The 18,013-nt window shown below is 32.5% G+C and overlaps 2 protein-coding genes across 6 annotated transcripts in view; both read left to right on the top strand.

Annotated features, from left to right (window-relative positions):
- LOC149550963 (uncharacterized) overlaps positions 1 to 18,013 on the top strand; it is a 96,091-nt gene that overhangs the window by 36,840 nt on the left and 41,238 nt on the right. The window contains exon 1 of one of the 5 annotated variants that reach the window (XM_089786518.1): positions 1,434 to 1,484. The exons of the other annotated variants lie outside the window; for them this stretch is intronic. The gene's annotated coding sequence lies outside the window, so the exon portion shown is untranslated. Of the gene's footprint in view, positions 1 to 1,433; positions 1,485 to 18,013 lie in introns of those variants that run through there. 5 annotated transcript variants of the gene reach the window in all.
- On the top strand, positions 1,126 to 1,753 carry LOC149550964 (ethylene-responsive transcription factor ERF096-like). Its single transcript, XM_089790032.1, has 2 exons — positions 1,126 to 1,484; positions 1,657 to 1,753. Exons 1-2 carry the CDS (start codon positions 1,126 to 1,128, stop codon positions 1,751 to 1,753), a joined length of 456 nt encoding a protein of 151 aa, XP_089646158.1.

The raw sequence follows: 18,013 nt of genomic DNA on the forward strand, positions 1-18,013 counted from the left end.
AAATTCATTGTAAAGTAAAAGAAAAATAGACATAGCTTTTGAATGATTTAAATATCCTAATGAGATGTTATTGTTCAAGGTATGATAACTTTGTTAAATTTAAGTAAATTAATTAGCAAATTATACCCATATTATATATCTATGATAATAAATTATGTTTTTTCATAATAAATATATTACTACACCCCTTTCAATTCAATAAGTTTTAAGTCATTAAAGAAAAGGAGTTTGGCTAAAGTATCTTTATCTAAATTAAAGGTGTCAACCCACCTTTTAATCAACTCTTTGAATCATATTTATAATAGGAATAGCTGTTATATATATATATATACTATTTAAAATTTAACTCAATTTATTAATTATATAACCATTTATGTATTATCGATATCTAAATAGTAAATGATATTTTTCTTGTATGAAAATATATTTAGATGATGTAGGAGGGACACTCTCTATAGATCTATTAATGTAGTTTACAAATTTACTTTCTTTTTTAAATCGACATTATTGAGAGTTCAAACCTTTTTCTACTTTGTCTATTGATAACTAATAATATAAATGAATTTAACTCTCCAATATCTTTACCTCTTTATCTTTTAACTATTTTACGATAAGTATGCCTTGAAAAAAAATTAATGCTCAAATAAACAGTACTTAAATAAAAAAATAAAAATTAAATTAAAGGATATTTTTAGATACAAGGTGTATGACTCCAACCCTTTCACATCTACGTCACAGTCCATGTCGACAACTTTCCAAAGATACCGAAAGAGGTCTTCCACCAACATAGCTGCGTCAGAAACAAATGGAGGAGGGCGACACATCGAAATTATTGAAGAACGGCCCCCCGACATAGCTGCATCATAAACAAATAACACTCACCGTGCTTTCATTCAACCAAACAAATAGCCCTCCTTAGAAACCCTTCTTCACCATTCTTCCATTCTAACTGGAACAAATTCATTCTTAACCAAGTTTTCTACGATGACAACTGAGGAATATAATGCAGCTCTGCAACGGATCTCACTCTAGTTTTTGGACGATTCATCCCCACCCCCTTCACCCTCTGCTCAAATTAACCCAGATTTCAAAGAAGCCATAACTTCATCAGTTGGTGGAGAACATATGACTCATTTGACTGTAGCGAAAGGCGGCATAATAAGAGAGACTGAAAAAGGGAAGCATTACATAGGAGTGCGGCGCCGCCCTTGGGGGAAATATGCGGCAGAGACAAGGGATTCCTCAAAGCATGGGGTTCACGTTTGGCTTGGCACTTTCGAGACTGCAGAGGCGGCGGCTTTTGCATATGACTCTGCCGCTTTGATAATAAGAGGATCCAGAGCTCTGCTCAACTTCACACGCAATGTTTCATCCTACATCGCTCACTTGGGATCAGGATGCGATCAAGTGGTCTCCAAAAAGAAAGCTCTACGGGGAAAAGAAGTGGATGACGTAGAACGGCAGCCGGGAACAAAGATCAAGAGGTACGCAAAGCACCATAATTTTGCTGAAAATCTAAGAAAAGTTTTATAGGCACTTTGATTAGAATTCTGATGCAATTGGTTCAGGTGAGTTATTATCAAACCTAAATAGTTATTTTACTCCAACTCCAATTTGATTCATAGTTATGTTAAAAAGCTTGTTTCTGACACATAGTTATGTTAAAAAGCTTGGTTCTGACCTGATTCCAAAGAAAATTGAAGATCGAAGCGGTAAAAAGCCAAGCTCTAGGGAAAAGGTAGGGAAGGGCTGAATAATTTTATGGGAATTAGGGAATTAGGAATTAGGGCAAAAAGATGGAGGCAAAGGTCAATAATGCTGATCTAGTCTCACATAATGAGGAATATAGTGATAATGAAGAAGAGAAAGAAGAGAAAGTAGGTCAAGGGAAAGTGAAAATGGAAATGGAAAATTCAAAAGAAGAGTACAACTTTGATTCATTTGAAAGAAAGTTTTGAGGTGGTAAGAAGCCTCCTCCTTCACCGAGCTCTATTTAGAATAAAATCATTTCTTTGGTGGTTAAAAATAAAGAAAATCAGGTGAACCAAGATGAGATGAACACCCCTGCAACCACCAAGAAAAGTAATAATGATTCTTTGAAGACCAATGGGGACAAAGAAGAACATAGACAAGCCATATAGATTATGAATTATGAGAATTCAATAGACTATACCATGTATATGGTCTAAATGGTATAAAATCCCCCTTGAAGAATTGAACTAAATTATATTTGATTAACTGAAAATAGGTTTTGAGGTGACCCTAAAATCCTTTACAAGAATATTTTAAAAAGCATATGAAACCCAACATTAATGAAACACTAGAGAAAGATATTGAAAGATAGAACATTAGTATTTAAGGCTAGCCTAAAGCTACCAAAAAGATAGTGTTATTATCCCTAGCTATTGTTGTCTATTATTGTCAAACACTTAGTCATTTACTAGGCAAAGTCAAATGGTCATCACTTCAACCGAGCTACTCTATATAGGTCAAGTCAAGTATATAAACATGTATATATTGAGCTATATAGGAGTTAAGAAAGTATGTGGTCACTAAGTATTTACTATAAAAGTCGAGTTCAACACCTATTGAGTAGTTCAAGTATATAACAATTGAGTGACATAGTAAGTGTCATGCACAGTACAGACCGAGAATCAATAGAATGCAAAGTATTAGAGATATTAAGTGTCGAGCAATGTAGAGTTTACATACAAGTTGGAAATGATTCAGACTTTGAGGTAAACCATTTTCAAGCTGACATGGAAGGAATGTTTAATATTTGTAGTGGTTGTTACATTGAGTTTTACATATTTTATGATGTGGATCACAAACCCCTATATTATGTGATCAACAACTTAGATGAAGAGGAAAAATTTGGAAGCATCTAGAAAACTCTTTATAGAACTCTTTAGATAGAGAAGACTTTATCCTAGATCAGTATGATTAAGAGAGGGAGAGATATGTGAATAGTCTAATAGATGAAGAGCAATATGTGAATACTAAAGTGAAGGATCAAGATCAGATAAGAAATCAAGTAGAAGTGTTTTGTTATTTCTAGTATAACTAGTGACCTAATCAGAGTAGTGAAAGGGGAAGAAAATCTTAATCAAATCAGAAGAGAGGATGAATTTGCAAAAAGAAGACTCAAAATTAGCTTACAGAGAAAATTGAGAGTCAAGTACTGAATTAGGTCTAATCAACTTGAATCTAAGTGAAGCTCTTAACAAATTGATCTTAAAATTTTTTTTAAAATCTCCTAATAGACCCCTCACAAGGTAGATCATATATTAAGGTCAAACATTGTAACCCTAATAGGTTAACTTTATTACTGTAGTAGTGAAAATTTGTGGGTGTCATCCACACCCTAGGGTTTCTAGGTAACCAAATTATATCCTACTTATCAACCAAATATTGTGTTATGTGTTTATTTTCATGCATGTGATAGATTACATCTATAAGTACAAGAAGTCTATTTCTATAAGTTTTACATGCATAAGACAACTTGTGAATGTGTTAATGTATTCTTGAAAAGTGAAAGTGTTTAAGATTCTAATTAACAACCCCCCCCCCCCCACCCCCCCACTCACAATATCTTCTTATCCTATTTATACTTCCATCAATCAATAGATAGCAATATAGAAGTTGAAAAACTAACTTCCTAAAATAACCAACAAGAATCACTAGATAAGGTACTACCCCCAACTCATATTCATGAAAAGTAACATAGAAGCCCTTCCCTACATCATGATTAACCACATGAGAATATGTATCATTGAACTTCTTGAATCTTTAAAGAATAGAGAAATTGTCTTCACCAAAATTGAGTATTAACTTGGCACCCAAAGCCAACATGGGATTTAAGGTGGCATGCACAACACAAGAGAGAACCATCTAGAAGAAAAGAGTTTGACGATAAACCCCTAACCCACCACCATTAGAGAGTATCATCAATAGAAAAGGTAGAATAAACCAATCTCCCAAAATAGATCCTATCAACACCATAGAAAGACAAAACCATGGAGAAGAGCACTTTCAAAACCATCCCTTCTTCTAATAACCTATGACAAGAGAAGACATATCCTACCCACAATCAACTTCACCTAAAAAGCATATCGTCACTTCCATATATGACATCTCCACCTCAATAGGAGCTATGTGTTGAAGAGACAATATCATAATATGATCATCTAACCCAAAGAGCATTAGAAGGTACCACAAAAACCATAGGAAGGACTTCACCTTAATAGAGGTCTCCTAAGGAAGAAACATAAGAGAGCTCTAAGTCAATGAGAAAATTTAAAAATGAAGCACTTGACTCTAATAAGAGAGAGGGCCCCAAAAATTAAAATTTTCACTAAACCAAAAAAAATCAAGATCCTAGAAGAGCGCTTGAAAAAAGAAAACATTTTCTTAGTACCCATAAGAAAAAGCTAAGTGCAAAAGAAAGAAAAAGAATTTAATCCAATTTTGGAAAAGAATAAGCTTTTGCAACCACACACCACCAAAATAGAAAGGGCCATCTTACCTAGAAAAGCAATAGTACATAGATAATAGAAGCACTAGAATCCTCCAAGTTTGTAGAAAGTGGCCCACATCTAATCAAGAAAATTCTGACCAACTCAAAGCTAGCTACCACAACCAACTATGTCAAAAATCTTATGTATATTAAAAAATTTGAAAGTACCAATAAGATCATCTAACTATAGATCCACCATGAAGGCGATTGTACCACACTAGAAACTTCTCCTCCTCACAAAAAAATTCATCATAGACCCTAAAAGGGTAGACCCCTTCAATGAAATGATAGATAAGGAAATATATACGGCAATATAAATGCACAACATCCACCACAAGAACCTCATAGGAAACCAAAATATGGAAGCTTACTAGAATAAAATTGAAACCATGCAACATTCAAAGGCATGCACTAATCACTCACTGCTCATGAAGACAAGAATGTGTATGCATTCAAAATGTGAAGGTTTAGTTCCACATCATATTCCACTACATCATTTGCATCATTTTTTATTTTTATTTTTTATTTACTTCATGCTCAATAAAACTACATGTTGTAGTCAACCTTGTAGGAATCATTTTTTAATAATTTTATAATTAATTTGCATAGTATCAACGACTAAGATTATCATGCAATTTCTTTGCATGCTATTACTTTAGAGATTTTTGTTGTAGTAAACCATGTCTTCCTCCATTAGAGTACACATAGAAGACTTTTATATATATTTTTCTTTATAAGGTATTTGATATTTTCATAATTATACACATTCAATAAACACTTTATTTTATTCTTATATCTATTGTCAATTTTAGATGCTATATATTTCTGATTTTTTATTTCATTAGTTTAGTATCTATGCTGATTTTTTTATTTCATTAGTATAGTATAAGTGTTATTTTTAGATCTTCAATTGGTATCAGAGTAGGTTGTAGAGATTTTCTTTTCAAGTAGGGTAGTTGTTCTCTCCAAGATCTTTTAGAATGACAAATGGTGGCAACTATCCATTCCATCTTCCATTGTTTTCTAAAGACAACTATAAATATTGGAGTATCAAGATGAAGACCCTACTATTATCTCAAGACCTTTTGGAATTAGTAGGAGGATACACAAAACATCTAGACCTGAATGCTTTAAATGCCTTAGTACAAGCACAAAAATATTGTTTAAAAGAAAATGAGAAGGATAGTTAGGCTCTTTTCATCATTTAGAGTGCATTGGATATACTGATTTTCCCTTGCATAACTAGTATGGAAAAGTCAAAGGATGCATGGGAAGCCATTAAAACTACATACCAAGGATTTGACGAGATAAGATTGGTGATACTTCAAACCCTTCAAAGATATTTTGAAAATTTAAGGATGAGAGAAGATAAGTCCACTCGTGAGTTTATTATGAGGGTTCAAACTATTATTAATTATCTCAAAACTCAAGAGGAAACTATCACAGAGAAAAAAGTTGTGGAGAATATTATGAGATCTCTTCCTACAAAGTTTGATTAATTCATGGTCATAACCATTGAATAGAGTAAAGATAAAACTACCTTCAAAGTTGAAAAGTTGATAGGTTCTTTGCAATCATGTGAAGAGTGCATGTAGTTTTCAGTGCAAGACTTCGAGTCTATTATCAAAATTAAAGTAAAGTCTACAACCCCTTTTCAATAAAACAAAATTCAAGGGGAGTCTTCTACATCAAGAGGATGTGGTAGAGGACGAGGAAGAGGAAACAACTAAGGAAGAAGAGGGAGTTATGAGGATTAGAGAAGCATCCACTGTAGATGTTGTGAATGATATGGACACTATGAAACTGAATTTAGAAAGAAAAAATATGATTTGAATAAGTCAAGAGACAACTATACTAGAGAATATCTTGAAGATGTAAAGCACTCCACATTCTTCATATGAAATTTGGTGAAATAACCTCAGAAGGACATGTAGTTTCTTTATAGTGTGGGGTGCTCAAATCATATGATAGGTAAATTTGATCTCTTTGTCAAATTAGATGAATTTGTGAGAAGTCAAGTAAAATTTGGTAATGCTAAAGAGGACAATGTTATGGCAAAATGTACCCTTGCAATAAAAACTAAACAAGGAGAAATTACTTATACTCCTGACACCTTGCATGTGAACAAGTTATTACATAATCTTGTAAATATTGGGTAGCTTGTAGCAAAAAAAATATTAGGTAGTTTTTAAAGATAACTACTACAAATATTTAAATAAATTAGATAACCACCATCTTGTAGTAAAGGCTTCTATGATAGAGAATAGATTGTTTCCTCTCACATTGATTTCTACTAATATACATGCTCTTGAGCCAACGAAAGATTATTTGTCGTTATGGCATCAAAGGTATAGTCATTTGTAATTCCAGTGCTTAAGTTTGCTTCATAACAAAGATATGATGGGAGGATTTCTTATCATTTAGACAAAAGAAGAAGTTTTTTAAGAGTGTGCTCTTGGTGAGTAGCACCAAGAAAGTTTTCTTGTGAACAAATCATGAAGGGAAAAATCTCCTCTAGAGCTTGTGCATGCTAACATTTTTGGTGCTATGCAAGAGGAATCCTTGGGTAAGAATATCTATATTTTGAATTTTATTGATGATTTCTCACACCACACATGGGTTTATCTTCTTAAGTAGAAATCAGAAGCATTCAAATGCTTCAAGAATTTTATAAATATGGTATATAGGAAAAGTGAGTATTCCATTAAAACACTCAAGATAGATAGAGGGGGAGAATTTATCTCCATAGAGTTTTCTAGTTTTTGTGACATGCATGGCATTAAAAGATAGCTTATGAAAACCTTTACCCCACAAAAAAATGGTAGTGAAGAAAGAAAGAACCATACCATTGTGGAGATGGTGTGAAGCATGTTGAAGTGTAAGAACCACCCAAATTCCTTTTGGGGAGTTGTAATAATGACAATAATTATACTTTCAGCCAAAGCCCAACAAAACTGCTTTAGAATATCACTCCAAAAGAAGCCTGGAGTAGAGACAAGCCCTCACTAGCTCACTTTTGTTTATTTGGTTTCCTTACATATGTTCATGTTCTTGTTAAGAAGAGAAAGAAGTTGGATGCCAAATCCCAGCTTTGTATCTTTATGGATTATTTGAATTCCACCAAAGGATAGAAATTTTATGAACTTGACACAAAGCAATGGATTATTATTCAAGATATGGTTTTTGATGAAGGAAGAGTATGGTAGTGGAAGAAAGAAGTTCAATAATTGATGCAAGAGAATCCTGGGTTGATGTGTTTTCCCACTCATTTGTGTTCATTCTACTAGTTGTTACCGAGTTGCAGTCATTACTAAGTTGTAACAATTATCAAGTGCTAGTAACTTTGTAGTTTAAGCTGAGTTGAGGTTATCTCACATCATGTTAACCCTCTAGTTTGTGTGTTATCACATCTCACTCTATAATGTCTATCGAGTTCCACAGTGTGTGCCAAGCTATTCTTCATGTTTCGAGCTATCCTTCATGTACTGAGGTATTCTTCATATGCCAAGTTATCATGTTGATGCTGAGTGTCAATATTTTGGATGTGTTTTCTACATTTTTTGTGTGAGCCAACTTGTGGTATTTATTTCAATCTTGACATTTATGTTAAGATCTTTTCTTGGGATGTGTCCAGACTATTGTTGGTTCGACCTCTCTATTATGTAATGTTCTAGAATGTTCTGTAAGCCATTTTGGCAAGTATAAATAGAGTGTTTCAGCTTAAGAGTTAGGCTTTTTTGTAGAAAGATGCTAGAGAGTTTAGAGGAAAACACAAAATTTTGGAAATTTTGTTTCATATGTATCTAGAGGTGCGAATTGGATGTTAGATCTTAGATCATGAATGTATTTTGTATTTGGCTATAACCTAGAAGGCCTTACAACTGAGCATGTATGTTGATCATTTGCTGAATCAATAAAAGAATATTGTTCACTCTCTCTATGATGTTGTTCTCTTTATGTTTTTGCTCTATTGTTCTAACTCTGCAAGCTTGGTTTGGATTTATAGGTGTGCCTTTGGCCCTAGTTATCCCTTGTAGGTGGTATCAGAGCACAGTTGTTCTTGAGTGTGCAAGTAGATTGCCAAAGCATGAAGTAGTTTGTACCACGACCTTGGATTATATAAAACCTTGATTTTGATTTGGTTGTAGGGTTGCAGATCTATGAATTTGACCTATAACATGTAGAGGGTTACAATCTTGTAGGAACCTAATTGCTAAAGATGGTTCGTGGTAGATGAAATATTGATAATGCCATGTTAGATGAATTAAGACAATTTACATCTAGATTAGATGTTGTATAGACATCCCATAGGAGTGGAGCAAATCTTGACGATGTGAGTGATGATGAAATGGTAGCACAAAACCCTAATCTAAAACCTAAAGAAGATCAAGATGAAAAAAGATTATTGAGAGCATTGTCTAGGGCACATTCAAAGCCTATTGTAGAAGATTTTCCTTATGATAGAAACTTGGACACCAATGTTGTGTTGGATTGTATTTCTGATATGGATAAGTTCTTTGAGTATGAAAATACTCCTGATAATAGGAAAGTGAAGATTGTAGTTACTAGGCTAAAAGGTCACTCTTCATTGTGGTGGGAGCATTTGCAAAATGAAAAAAAAAAAAAGAAAAGGAAAGGAAAATATCAAAACTTGGCTGAAGATGGTGAACAAGGTAAAGAATAAATTCCTTCCTACTGATTACCAAGTTATCTTATTGAGAAAGATGCAAAATTTAAGACAAAAAGACATGACTATGAAAAAGTATACTAAGGAATTCTATAGATTGGACATTAGATCTAGACATGTGGGTATGTGCAGGATCGTGGTCAACCAAACTATGCCCTTAAGTGGAAATAAAAAATTAGAAAATCAAGGTTATCTCAACTTGACATGCAATTTTCTGCTTGTTATTAACTTTATATCAAAAATTTGAGAGAAAGGAATATCTAACAAATTGAATCTAGTTTCTAAACTGCTAGGACTTATCTCAAAAAAAATATAAATTGATTGGTCAAAAATTTCAATTTTAATGCAATATTACAAAAATTTCAGAACAGAAGTAAGAAGTAGATGTATGTCTAGCCACCTTAATCAAAATCAAATGATAATATTTTTTAATAATATTATAGATATAAGTAGTAGACTCATGCCTGGATGTGACATATATTTTTGGGTTCTTCTATTCTAAATAATTAATTAATAATTAAATTTTGACTTTAGTATTTTTTAAATAAAAAAACTCTTGTGTCTGACCACCTTAACTAATTCAAAACTGTGTAAAATTCAATTTTTCACTTATTTCCCTTATAGTAGAAGAAACATAGAATGTGATGCATCTTTTGGATTTAAAAAATATTGTACCATTTGAAATTTATAGTTGTTTTTCAAGTAGTGTCTCATCAAGCACTTTATACGTAACTCCATTAGAAAATAAGTAATAATTACTTACTAAACTCATAATTTAAAAAACCTTGCATTTATGGAAAGATAAGAACATTCTTAAGAAAACTATTTCATTTCATCTAATTTTGGTGAAAAAAAAGTCGTCAGCTACATATTTGAAGTAAAAATCAAGTAGAAAATAGGCCAAAAGCACATTTTTAGGATGTTTTTAAAGTTGACCATATAGGTTTGCTATCAAAAAATATAGTAGACCTCATAAAGATATTAATTGTTTTCATTTAGTATCAGGGTGGGTGGGAAAAAAGTTAGAATAGATTTTGAAATGGTTTGAGATATTTTAGAACTACAGATTTTTTTAGATCACCACTTTTTGGCACACCATGATCCTACACATATCCATGTGGATGATGATGTTGAGAAAATTGCAAGGTACATAAATGGATTAAGATTTGGAATTCAAGATAAGATAATTCTTATGAAATTGGAAAGTGTGGAAGAAGCATATCAATATGCTTTGAAAGCTGAGGAGATTTTGACAAAGAAGCACTAACAAAGACAAAGAGGTAGAGGTGGTAGATTCCAAAAAGGTAGAGGCAGATATTATGGTGAAGGTGGTAGATCTGAGAGTTATGGGCAAGATATAGGCAAGTTTGAATGGAAGAATGATGACAATGACAAGACTGTGTAGAAAGGTGGTAGTTCATGCAAAGGAGATACTATTTCTTACTGAGGAAGAGGTAATTCTTACCCTAGAGGTGGTTTCTACGGTAATTTTTTCAAATGTGTTAAAGAAGGGCATAGATATTTTGAATGTAGATCCTCTAAAGGTGGGCAAGGTAATAGAAATGTTGTGATTCAAGGAGACACTAAGAGTTTATTGGGTGGACCTAAGGCTGGAGAAAATATGATGGTGAGAAGAACCTTATTTAATAAAGGATGTGATCATGAACTTATTTTAAGGAGAAGTCTTTCCAAGACCAGATGTAAGTTGGCTGGAAAATGTTGCAAGGTGATCATTGATAATGGAAGTTCCACAAATTTGGCATCAAAAGATCTGGTTACAAAGTTGTAGTTGCAGAGGTTGAAACATCCCAAACCTTATGATGTTTCATGGATCAAAGATGAGAATAAGATATTGGTAAGTGAGCAATGCATTGTGAAGTTTAAGATTGGACATTACTTCGATGAAGTGTTGTGTGATATTATGCCCATGGATTGTTCTCATATTTTGTTGGGTAGATGATGTAGAGAGCACAATAGAAGTGTACTATATGGGCCTTCCACAAAACACTAAAATTATAGGTATAGATTCACATTTATAATCTTTCCAACTAGTCAAATGAATGCAAGAATGTTGCATCTTTTAAGAAAAATTTCTCAAGGAGAACAAAATTTAAAACCCTTAATCAATCATTAATAAATTCCATAAATGAAAGAATGAAACCAATAATTTTTGTGACACTCAATGAAAATGAGTTGTGAACATTTTATTCAAGTTTTAGCCAAATCAAGAAAGGAAATAAAATTTATTGCAATTTCTTCAAAACTATTCATATTATGACAAAATTTGACCAGTCTTTACCAAAACGACCATAACTTCTTCTAAACATAACTAAAATTGTCCAAACCAAAAAAAAAATGAAAGCTAACTCATATAAATTTCTAAAAATATATTTTTCAAGTCTGTAACATTCAAAATGAGTTTGTATCAACCAAAACATCAGAGAAATTATAGAAAAAATAATCAAAAAATTAAAATATACAACATTAAAATAAGTTTTCTTCCATTCCAAAGCCTTCCTCCAACTTCTCCAACTTACCACTTCATATTTTAGAAACCAAATATATATAATTTAGAAGCACATTAAGCTCTCCAACAAACCTATAACTAACCATTAACACATTTAAATCAAGTTTAAAAAAGTTGTCACCAAGTTGTAAAAGTTGTCGTTACAATTTTGGCAACTTTTGAACAACTTTTACAATTATTATCCAAATGAATTAAAAGCTTCCATAAAACCTTGAATTATGATAAAAAATAATTTGGGAATTAAATCAAACCATTCCCACCCTACTTTTATATTTTTGAGTGGTTTTCACAAGCTTGACATTTTTCAAGACCTTGCAAGTCACTATGATTTTAATGGATTTTATAGTCTTACAAAATAATTTGAATAAACTCCTATAGGTCCTTACATAACTTTAAAACCATATTAAAGAAAATTTCAAATACGATTTTATCCATGAAATATCCAATAAATAGGTGCTCCTACCCTAGTAGACCTTGGCAATATGATAGATATGTTGTACATGATGGAAGATTGAATAAATATACTCTTTGGGTGAATGGGAAGAAGCAAATATCGTTGCCTTTGATTGAAAGTCCAAATGAGTTTAATTGTACTACAATAAAATTTTGCATCATTAATGGAAAGAAATTTGAAAGAGGAAGTAAAGAAGAATCAAGTTTTTTTTGCTATAGTTTCTAGAGGACTGAGTGTTGGTAGTAATGACCAAGTCGTAGAAGTTGGTAATGACCTAGTGATAGGAGATAGTGGTAGCGGAGTACCAGAAGAAATTATAGAATTGTTGAATGAGTATAAGAAGGTTGTTGCTAAGGATATTCCTAATGGTTTGCTACTAGTAAGAAGTATAAGTCATTGTATGGATTTGATTCCTAGAGCTAGTTTGCCGAATAAAGCACCATGTAGATTGACACCTATAGAGAATGAAGAACTTAATAGGTAAGTGCATGAATTAATATAGAGGGGATTAACCAGAGAAAGTTTGAGTCCATGTCTCATACCTATTGTATTAGTAGCAAAGAAGAACAGAGAATGGAGAATTCGTATTGATTTCAGAGCTATAAACAAGATCATAGTGAAATATAGGTTTCCTATGTCAAGAATGGATGACATAATGGATTGTTTAAGTAGAGAAAATTATTTTACCAAGATTGATTTGAAGAGTGGCTATCATCATATCAGAATCAGAGAAGGTGATGAATGGAAGACTACTTTCAAAACAAAAAGATGATTTGTATGAGTGATTGGTTATGCCTTTTGGTTTGACTAATGCACCTAGTACTTTCATGAGGTTGATGAATGAAGTTCTAAAAATATTTTTGGGTAAGTTTGTGATTGTTTATTTCGATGATATTTTGATATTTAAAAAGATTTGGAAGAACATCTTCAACATGTTACACAAGTATTGTACAGGTTGAAAGAGGAAAAGTTGATGATTAATTTGATAAAATGTTCTTGTATGCAAGAGGAGATTGTGTATTTGGGATTTTTTATTTCAATTGATGGTTTGAGAATGGATACAAATAAGGTTAAAGAAAAAATTTGGAATGGCTTACACATGAGAATGTGGGTGAGATAATATCATTTGATAGTTTGGCTAGTTTTTACAAAAGGTTTATAAACAATCTTTAGTGTTGTTTGTAATGCTATGACTGAGACAATGAGAGGAGATAAAAAGGAATTCAAGTGGACACATGGAGCATATAAGAGTTTTGAAACTTTGAAACAAAAGGTTGTTGAGTTACCTATATTGGCTTTACCTAATTTCAATAAGGTATTTCAAGTTGAATATGATGCAAGTGGTAGTGCAATAGGAGCTGTATTAAGTCAAGAAGGTAAACCTATTGCTTTCTTTAGTGAGAAGTTGAATGATGCTAAAAGGAAATATTTTATGTATGATTAAGAGTTTTATGCTATTTTTCAAGCATTGAAGAAGTTAAGACATTATTGGATTCCTAAGAAGTTTGTGTTGTATACTGATCATCAAGCTTTATAGTACTTTGGAAGTCAACATAAATTGAACCAAAGATATATGAATTGGGTTGAGTATTTGCAAAGTTTTACATTTTTAGTCAAGCATAAGAGTGGAGCTACTAATAGAGTTGCTAATACATTGAGCAAAAGATGTTCTTTGTTGACTAAAATGAAGGTTGAAGTTCTTGGTTTTGATGAAACAAAAAAGTTGTATGATGCTAATTTTGATATTTTTGAGGCATGGAGAGAGTGCAGAGCACCAAATCTAATAGATCATATCAATAAGTATGATGAATATTTTATTCAAGAAGGTAGATTGTTAAAAGGTATTTAGTTGTGTATTCCTAGAAGTTCTATGAAGTTGAATCTGATTAAGGAAAAACATAGCGGTAGATTGGTTGAACATTTTGGAATTGATAAGACATTGAGTTTGCTGAAAGAGAAGTCTTATTAGCCAAAGATGTACAAGGATGTTCTAAAATTTGTGAGGAGTTATGGATTTCGTCAACTTTCAAAAGGAGTAAGTTAGAATACTAGATTGTACACACCTATTTCTATTCATAAGAAACCTTGGAGTGACATTAGTATCGATTACTAAGAAGTATTATTTCTGATAGAGACAATAAGTTTGTTGGTTATTTTTGGAGATCTTTGTGGAAGAAGATGGGTACTAAGTTGAATTTTAGCTCTACATTCAATCCACAGACTGATGGGTAAACAAAGGTTATGAATAGAAGCTTGGTAATTTGCTGAGATGCTAAGTTGGAGGTGAAACACATAAGAGGGAGATGGTATTGGCAAAAGCTAAGTTTGCATATAGTAATTTTGTGAATAGGAGTATAGGGAAGATACCTTTTGATATTGTTACTAGAAAGAAACCTAGATGAGTATTAGATTTAAGAGATGTTACTAATGAAGAGAAGAGAAGTTCTATAGGAGAGGAATTTGCTGATTTTATGGAGTCTTTGCATATGGAAGTGAAGCTGAAGTTGAAACAAAGTAATCAAAAATACAAGGAGAATGTCGATAACTGTAGAATACATCATGTTTTTGAAGTTGGTGATGAGGTGGTGGTTCATTTGAGGAAAGGAAGATTTCTAGTTGGAACATATAGTATGATAAAGATGAATAAGTTTGGACCTTGTAAGATCTTGAAGAATTTTGATAGTGGAAATGCTTATGAGCTTGAGTTACTTGATGACATGGATATATCTTCTATATTAACTGTTGGTGATCTATATAAGTATTATGAGTTAAATGATGAAGTTGTTGTACCTAATAAATTATCCTAAGAATTAGATTGAAGAATTTGAATAGCTATTGGATCAGAGAGTTTGTAAAAGAACAAGAGGAAAAGTCTACTATGAATATTTAGTGAAGTGGAAAAAAAAAACCAGTTGAAGATGCTACATGGATTTCTCAATCTGATTTGGATTTAGCTCATGTTGTGACATCTCATAGATTTAGGAGAATCATTTCTTTCTACCCCGATTGTCTACTATTGGAGCATCCTGGGTTAATGTGTTTTCTTACTCACTTGTGTTCATTCTGCTAGTTGTTGTTGAGTTACAGTCAGTGTTGAATTATAGAAATTGTTGAGTGCCAATAATTTTATAGTTTTAGTTGAGTTGAGGTTATCCCACATCATGATAACCCTCAGGTTCACATGTTATTCCATCTCACTCTATAGTGTGTGCCAAGTTGCATAATGTGTGCTAAGCTATTCTTCATGTGTTGAGCTATCCTTCATGTGCCAAGCTATCTTTCATATGTTGAGTTATCCTATTGATGTAAAGCATTAGTATTTTAGAAATTTCTTCTACATTTTTTTTGAGCCAACTTGTGGGATTTTTTTTACCGCAATATTTATGTTAAAATATTTTCTTGGCATGTGTCTAGACCATTCTTGGGTCAACCCTCTGTTATGTAATGTTCTATAATGTTATGTAAGCCATTTTGGCAAGTATAAATAGAGTGTTTAGGCTTAGAGTTAGGCAATTTTGTAGAGAGATGTCAGAGAGTCTAGAGAAAAATATGAAAGTTTGAAAAGTTTGTTGCATATGTGTCTGGAGGTCTGAATTGGATGTTGAATCTTAGATCTTGAATGTATTTTATATCTGGCTAAAACTAAGAAGGCCTTATAGCTAGGCATGTATGTTGATCATTTGATAAATCAATAAAAAAATATTGTTCTCTCTCTCTCTCTCTTTCTTTGTGGTTTTGTTCTCTTTGTGTGTTTGCTTTCATTGTGTTAACTCTACAAGTTTGGTTTGGATTATTGGGTGTGCCTTTGGACCTCTATATTCCTTCCCTTCTTTCTTCAACAATCTACACCATTCATCATGAGCAATGAAGATGTCCAAGCCCCTCTTTTTCCTACAACCTAAAGTGAAAGCTCAAGTTCAAGTCCACTAAGTTCACCAAGTTTCTCTTTAGGTGAAAATATAAATTCACTATCTAGGCCAAGTTCTTCACCACAAGTACATTATATAAATAAAATATATCAAATGATTTCTAATGTAGGTCTAGTTTCTGACTTTGCATTGTTAAGTTCAATTCAAGTTGAACCTTCTAGTTGTGACATAACTAGTATGGATTGATGCTATGAATGAAGAGATGCATGCTATTAAGAAAAATGATACATGGGAATTAGTCTCACTTCCACAAGACAAATGGGTGATAGGTGTCAAATGGATTTACAAGGTAATATATAATGGTAATGGTTCCATGGAAAGACACAAAGCTAGACTAGTTGTCAAGGGATTTGCACAAACAAATGGAGTAGATTATTCATAGACTTTTGCTCTAGTTTCCAGGTTTGATGTAGTTAAAACTATATTATCTTTTGATACTCATAAAAAGTGGCTAGTCTATCAGATGGATATAAAATCATCTTTCCTCAATGATTAAATTGATGAAGAGGTTTATGTGGATCAAAATATTGGCTATTAAATTTTAGGAAAATAAAATTTAGTTTACAAGCTAAAAAAGGCACTATATGGGTTGAAGAAAGCTCCTCATGCTTGGTATGCACAAACTTCTAGTCGATCCCTCTACATCCAACATATTGGTAATGATATTCCAATTGTTTTCCTTTATGTTGATGATCTCATATTTACATGTAATTTCTCATCCCTATTGAGAAAATCAAAGAAGAAATCAAACAAGAATTTGAGATGCTAGATCTGGGACTTACAGATTATTTTCTTGAGGTAGAGGTGTACCAACAACCTGAAGTTATATCTATTTCTCAAACAAAGTATGTTGCTGATTTATTGAAGTAGTTTAGAATGATTTCATGCACTATAGTTGCTACCCATGTAGCCCTTGGTGAAAAGTTAACCAAGAATGATCCAAGTCCCCACATTGATCGTACATTATACAAAATTTTGGTTGGCAACCTCATGTACATTACTACAACAAGACCTGATATTATGTATGTTGTGAGCCTTATATATCATTTTGTGCAAGATCCACATGAGTCTCATTAATGTGCTATAAAAAAAATCTTAAGGTATGTGAGTGGCACACATGATTTTTTCATTCGTTATTTTCCCAATGATAAGTTTGAGCTAGTAAGTTGCACAAATTCTAATTGGGTCAGTTCAATGGATGATAGAAAATCAGGTGACAATGGATCTCTCTCCTACAGAAGTAGAGTATGTTGCAGCAATAGCTAGTTGTCAAGCAATATGGATTACAAGGATTCAAGAAGATTCACATTTGGTTAAAGAACATCCTACAAGCATCTTTTAGATAGCAATAGTGTCATTTCAATGACCAAGAATCCAATGTTTCATGCTAGATCAAAGCACATAGAAATACACCATCACTTCATTTGACATTTGATTGATAATCATAATGTGAAATAATAGTTTTTCCCAACCTCTAAGAAAGTTGATGATATCCTTACCAAAGCTCTCACTACTACTAGTTTTACTACCTTAAGGATTCAACTCCACTCATTTTGTTCATGCAAGGGGATATTGAAGGCATCCATTTGAAGGCATCCATTCACCACTCACCACTGATGAAGAAATTCATGTGTTTGCATTCACGATGTGAAGCTTCAGTTCCACCACATGTTCCACTACATCATTTTTTATTTATCTTTTTTATTTACTTGATTCTCAATAACACTTTGTTAGAGTAAAGTGTTAATTCAATTTAATTTATTAAATTACCTTTACTCCCTTCTTAAGATTTCCCTTTATGAACTTACATTTTCATTTAATAATTAATTAGTAATTATTAAATTTCATCTACCTCTTAGGGTTTCCCTTTTAGGTTTTCATCTCCTTCTATAAGGATTGA

Source organism: Cupressus sempervirens, chromosome 6 (genome assembly GCF_028749045.1).
Source record: "Cupressus sempervirens isolate cs-2001-9-10 chromosome 6, ASM2874904v1, whole genome shotgun sequence".
Taxonomy (NCBI): Eukaryota; Viridiplantae; Streptophyta; class Pinopsida; order Cupressales; family Cupressaceae; genus Cupressus; species Cupressus sempervirens.